Source organism: Lactuca virosa, chromosome 3 (genome assembly GCF_052849685.1).
Source record: "Lactuca virosa cultivar CGN04683 chromosome 3, Lactuca_virosa_CGN04683_v6, whole genome shotgun sequence".
NCBI lineage: Eukaryota > Viridiplantae > Streptophyta > Magnoliopsida > Asterales > Asteraceae > Lactuca > Lactuca virosa.
In genome coordinates this window covers 28,492,044-28,498,909 of record NC_136428.1, presented here as the reverse complement: position 1 = coordinate 28,498,909, position 6,866 = coordinate 28,492,044, and the positions used below count along the sequence as shown (strand labels likewise).

At 34.8% G+C, this 6,866-nt stretch overlaps 1 protein-coding gene across 1 annotated transcript; it reads right to left on the bottom strand.

Annotated features, from left to right (window-relative positions):
• Positions 1-4,996: 4,996 nt before the first annotated feature.
• LOC145165392 (dof zinc finger protein 1-like) lies at positions 4,997-6,655 on the bottom strand. Its single transcript, XM_079084124.1, has 2 exons — positions 6,512-6,655; positions 4,997-5,973 (listed from the first exon to the last, which is right to left on the bottom strand). Exons 1-2 carry the CDS (start codon positions 6,533-6,535, stop codon positions 5,071-5,073), a joined length of 927 nt encoding a protein of 308 aa, XP_078940250.1. The 5' UTR covers positions 6,536-6,655; the 3' UTR covers positions 4,997-5,070.
• Positions 6,656-6,866: the final 211 nt, after the last annotated feature.

Genomic DNA, 6,866 nt, shown 5'->3' with positions numbered 1-6,866 from the left:
CTACAAGTTCCCCGGTAATCCTGAAATACTCCCTGGCCCATGTATGGATCATGTGGTGTTAGTAGTACGGGCCTATTACTACTTTCTACACCTATCCATAATCGTTTTAAGGATTACTCCAAGACTCCCAAGTCACTTCGCATTACTGATCTAAACTTCTCACATGCATTCACAGGTCTACCTAAAGCATAAAGCTATACTTCCTAGATTCCATCGCTAGGATCCCCTACCCACAAAATCGAATTGCTAGAAATCTACCAAGACCACTAGTTGCCCTGTGCATGCAAGTTATACACAATACAAGACCAAATAGACTATCGAATGAATAACTCAACCCTAAGTCCACAAGGAGCAGGAATAAGACTAAATCAATCATTTTAAGGATATGTAATCCTAATCGTATACAAATCTAAAACATACACCTAGCAATAACATTACCAATCATGACTTCAAGCAGGTTATAACAAACAATTCTCTAGGCTAGAAGGCACCACAGAAGTCAGAAAGTTCTATCATGTAATTCCTAAGCAGATATACAACCTACAATCTTGCACACATAACAACCTATAACACAAATACAAGATCATATTGGTATATTAGGAATTACTTACTTCCCGAGCTTTGGCCGACTGTATTCATCACATCCTCCACTTGGTCTAAAATATTTTAGAAAATCATTTGTTTGAATAAAACATTTTCTTTTCAAAACTCGTTGAGAAAATCTCCCAGTCCTCCGTTTGAGTTCAAACACACCATAAGGTATGCCTGAATCCCTCAAACCAAGGCTCTGATACCGACTTGTAACGTCCCGACAATTACAAAGAAAATTTTTAAATTTAAAATATAATAACCAATTAAAACCTTTGTTTCAAAATCCATCAAGTAACATTCATTTGATTAAAACCATACATTATCAGAAAATTTACGAAGCTGCAGAAACGAAATTCTTCAACGTGTATGTACAGTCCCGCCAAACTCTTCTCACGAACGACCTACAAAATATTTAATCCACAACTGTAAGCGTAAATCGTAGTGATTTCCTTAGTATACTACATATTCCATCATACATATAATGCTTCCACACAAGATCTCGGCTCTAGCGCTGAGCAATCAAATACCCTATCCATATACATATATCATATACAACGAGCCCAACCGTGACTCCATTACCAGGGGTGGAACCCTGGACTCTCATACAGTTGGTGTGATCCAACCACAATCCTTCCTATCTATGCTATGATCCCACCACAATCTTTCCTTTTTGTGTTATGGTCCATCCACAGTCTTTCCTATCAGTGTTGTGATCCAACTATAGTCTTTCCTATCAGTTCATGAAGTCATATGCAATCATGGATCAAATAGATAGTTGAACATATGACCCACCCAAAAGCGAACAATTAGACAATAACATCACACTCAAGCATAAGGCCAAGAGTTCTCAGGTTACCCAACTTAAACCATGTAGAACCCGAGCTATCACTATCACATAATAATGTAACATAAACACATAACAAAATACTAGTATGTCCATACCTAAATTGGGGGTACGATCTTCCCTTCATAATTGGTGGATCAATTTTCCTATTGTTGCGACCTCCATTCAACATGCTTTCACTCCTGACTGTGTTGTTAATAACCTAAAGAAGGAACACGCCGATATTTCTGTTCTTTTTATGGCCTTTGAATGGGTGATATGGACCTTCAGGAACGGGATTGTATTTAACATCAAAACGAAGAACATCATTGTTCTTGTTAGCGAGGTTAAGGCTCTTGCCTTCCATTGGCTTAAAAATTAGAACTAGGAGATGTTGTATGTTAAATTAGGATAACTAGTGTTTAGATTCAAAGGCTGAATGTCTTAATGTCTTGTAATTTTAGCTTATCGCTAGCTTTATCCGTGGAATGAAAACTTTCTTGTTGTTAAAAAAACTAAATATATATTGGGTGATCAATATACTTTTATTTTTGTACATCTAACACAATATATAAAATTTCAATGCAATTTTTTAATTTTTTTAATTATATATATATAATAAAGATCCGACATAGTTGTATTTATACTTTCATATGAAAATATGATGTGTATTTAAAAACAACCAATTAAATGGGGATGGAAGTTATAGAACATCTAAGACGATTTTAAACTAGTTAAATTTATACAAAAAAGTTATTGCCGAAGAGGCCGGTTAAGCATTAAGATGTCTTTTAATTAAAGGTAAAAATTAATGAAATGATTTTTATGACAATAATTTTGAGTAATAGCTTAGTATCACAAGACTAACATATGGTATGTTTTCACAAGTTGACCATATATAGTGATGCATGCTATATGGACAATATTGTTGCATGCAAACAAATCATATAAAGTATGCATCAAGATACCGATGTTTAACATGGAATGAAGCACAAGATCCAATTGCGACGATCCGTGTGACATGTTGTTCGACCTTAACTCTTGGATATCAAATCGATTTTAAGTTTGGTTGATTGGACAAAGATCCGCTTAGTTCAGATCATTGCCTCCACGTGGACAGTGCAAGTTACCTGGATTGTTGGAAATCATGGAATGGAGTTGTGTTCAAGCTAAGAAACCTCATAGTGACACCTATGTAATGAAGCTAAATAATTCTAGTTCCTTTGGCTTTCTAGTAGATGTAATTAACAAGCCTCGAATAACTGGGTCTGACCTATATCATCACATGAACACCACCAACTGATAAAAGTCAGTGGTCAATACAATACGTACATTTGGTTTTTAAATGGTATTTTCATTATTATTTTCTCTCCTGCATCTTCTAAAACATGTGAACTGATAATTCACTTGATGATGCAAAAATACAAGATTCATCATGTACACCTGTTTGGCTTCCGTTTTGGTTATCATTCAACATCTCTAATGGTTAGGACGTATGATCCATGAGACATGTGTCGGCCAAGCACTAGAGCCTCATGGCATATGTTAGAACCTTCTGCCTTTGAGCACACTCCTTTGTTGGGACACAGTATAATTAATCATATATATAGTCATGCACGCTTTATATGATCAATGTTTTTGCTTGTGCAAACTGCAACCTTAATGGGACCATAATTCTGTTTGAACTTCAGTTCAGATCTTCTGAGTGTATATTAATGTGACATCTTTTTTGGGAAGATTACTTTGAGATTTTGTTCTGTTCGCCTTTTATAAATTATCATTACTTAATTAATATAATTGGTAGTGACTTCCGAGTTCCGACCATATATAATTCTAATTAATTTCGAGATTAAGTTATTAAACCAATGTACTTTTTAAACGCGTTATACACTATAACATGAAGTAAATTAATTAAACTTTTAAGCATACATTAAACAAGAGTAAATCCAATCATGAAAAGTTATAGCATATTAGTAGTTAACAATTATTATAGAACCACAAGATTTTATTATAACGAACTAGTTAGTGAGCATTAGTAATTAACATGCTCACTAATTATAACTAGCATCGTGATAATAACTTTCTCATAATCAGTTGTACTTTTTGGGAAAGACACACAAAACATAACTTAGAGATTTGAATTCACCATGGACGTATTCATGTATAGATAGTACATGGATTTCACTGATACTCATGTGACTGAACCCATGAGAGAAGAAACCCTAGTACAGCAAATACACATCAGATGTGTAAATTAGGCCTCTCAATTTGGCAAGTGAAAGGGACCTCCATCATCATGCACCGTTAATGCTCATGCCTCAATCTCTGTGCCATATATATATATATATATATATATATATATATATATATATATATATATATATATATATATATATATATATATATATATATATATATATATATATATATATATATACACACATGAGTAAGCTTAAAATAATAGCAGGTGATTATAATTATGCTCTTCGAGTGGGTTACAGCAAGAGGAGTGGATTATTTATTTAATTAATAAAAAACAAAACAAAATGAGCATATTTGAAGCCTATAGATCATCAAGTGGATTTGTGGAGATTGATCCTTATTCCCTTTCCTTTAGCACATTCACCAAGGGGAATGTTTTAGGCCCCTCATATGAGCATATGCTTTAGGTTAAAAAGTAGGGTTCTTGTCAGGTCTTTTTCAAAGTGGAAAAAAGAAAACTGAAAAAAAAATATTTTAAAGGAAACATGGCATGGTAAAAAAAACTGGAGTTCAGTTGAAAAAAGAACCAAACCTCTTCAAGTGTTGTAGTACTGTACAACTATCCATCTTCGTGTATATATTTGGAAACTATTTTGATGTAGAATGAAGTGGTTGGAACTTTCAGATGAAGCAGGTGAAGCGGTTTCAACTTCTCCACATCACCTTGTGATAATGTGTTCTTGCACCTTCATACACACATAGTGGATGGAAACGAACCTACCTCTTTTATTCATTATCATCTTTGGCTTTCTGAAGATGCATGCTAAGTTTACTTTATTGTCTTGAATAATAGACTGAAAAAGTCCTCAACTTTTTGTGCAAGAAAGTACAATATACACTACCAGATGAGTGAAGCTAGAAACAGAAACAATCATACAAATTTGCATCAAGAAATTCAACCAAATTAATACAAATTGTACATCATACATTATTGTTTGTACCCCAAATCCAATTAACCAATGATACACAACAGTTGGTTTCTCTCTTTCGTAGTCTCCTGTCATTACAAGTACAGCTTTATCTTGTATCTCTAGCCCAAAAAAAACTGGGCTTTGATTTCTTTTCTTTATCATCTTCTATTCACTTCAAATCCTTCTGATCATTATGCGTACCAGTACGTAATGTTTCAGGACCCTCGATCTTGATTGAAGATCATGATATGATTGCTAAATATAGATATCACTAAACATGAATATGTTTATAAAGAAAGCGGAGAGACCTACTATTAATTGTATGATCCTATCAAGTTAGTTTCTTAAGAAATCCAAACAAATACCACCGACCATTCGGAGACCAGAAAAATAATCATTTGAAACGGTAGACAGAAAGAAAGAAATTAAATCCCCAAAGATTGTTGTTTGAACACTATATAGATATAAATATATGTAATTTTTTTACCATGAGCCTCCTCCTAACATTCCAGTCCAAAATCCATTGGTATCACCATTCTGATCTCTATTTTGTTCAACACTATGATGCCCATCATGAGTAGTTGTCGTTGCTGAGCTTGTTTTCAGATCTTCAAATGGGAACAAAAGCCTCCCACTTGAACTATCATGGAGGCTACTTCCATACGTACCACCCCCACCATTGCCTCCCATTCCATCCAATGAAAAACTAAGCGATGGAATCTTGAATTCTGGCATGGGAATCATCAGCTGTCCTGACGATGAGTAAACCGAATTGGGATCAGGAACTGGAATTGGCATGAAGGAATTCATCATACCCCTTGTTGTCATTCCAGTCAAGAGTTCCAGAGCCGAAAGATGAGCTGAAGAAGTGGTGGTGCCTGAAGCGGAAGTGGTGTTCTTGGTCCCATCAAAATTGGGTACTTGAATAAGCTCAGAAATAGTCTTGAAATCATTGGTTGATGGGAAACCAAGATTTAGATCTTGCCCATGCTCATGATGCATCCTAGGGTTTTGAGAAAGTACTGGGGTTGCTGCAGGAGGTACAACCAGATCAGGCAGCTTCTTTGAGATAGAAGAATGAGATGATATAGAAGACGATGATCTCTTGTTCTTCCTTGAGCCACCACCAACAGGAACGTTTCTAAGAGACCCACCTTCTGTCCAGTATCTTCTACAAGTCTTGCAAAAGTATCTAGGCTGCGAGAGGCTGTAATTGTTGTAGTAACAGAACTTGGTGTTTGTAGAATTGCATCTTGGACAGTTTATAGCTGCTTCTTTTTGTGGCCTTGCCCTTCTTTCTAAAGATGAAGAATTCGAAGATGGTTTTGAACATGAGTTCGTGGCGTTTTGTACTACCATTTCTTCCATAGGCTTCATCGCGATCTCCTATTTAAACAAAAACCACACAGAAAAAGTAAGAGATAGTCTTCAAAAAAGAGAAGATAAAGACATAAAGATCCAAAAAACTTTAAGATTTGTAGACAAATGAACAGAACAAGGCAACTGCTTTATGCTTTTCGAAAATCCACAAAAACCGGTCTTCAAGATAACTAATTAAGTTGATCTTTTCCCAAAGACTCAACCCTTCTATTGCAGATATATATAGTCATCTATTAACAGCCTTTTGATTAAAGAAAAAACATGAAGATCGGAAACAATATTTTAAAACGAAGAATAGAAAGTTGAAGATGAAAGACTTGCACTCTAGTTACTGGTGTTCAAAATCGATAATTTAAGAAAATATACGCAAGTAGAACATAGAAGCAAAGCTCTAGTTTGGTTTGATCTAGATATCATGAGTCTTATGAAATGAAAAATTCAACCAAAACCAAATAAACTGCCATTAAGGCTTATTTTTCTTTTCGTTTTGCTTGGTAATTAGGGAAGATCATAAAGAAGGTGAAAAATCAAACTGTGCATGTACCTGTGGCCAGTGAGCCGTATCCATGGCTGCAGGAAGCAAATTGAGAGAGAAAGAAAAAGAGAAAGAGAGAGATGAGCCTTTACTTTCCACTGTTGTTCAAAAAGCATAAAAAGGAATGTTTGAGAGGTTTGTGTGGACGTTCTAAGTGCTTTAATGCGTATATGTATGTAGGTCTTAAGTGTGTGTGTGAGAGAGAGAGGAGCTTTGCATTCAGGCAGAAAAAGGATAATCACAAAAATACCTGGTTTATTTAATTAAATGACTAATTTTTCATAAAATTTGTATAAGGTTATATGATCAAATGCTTGTAGAAAATAACTTTGGACCAATTGAAAAAAAAAAAGAAATGAGTATG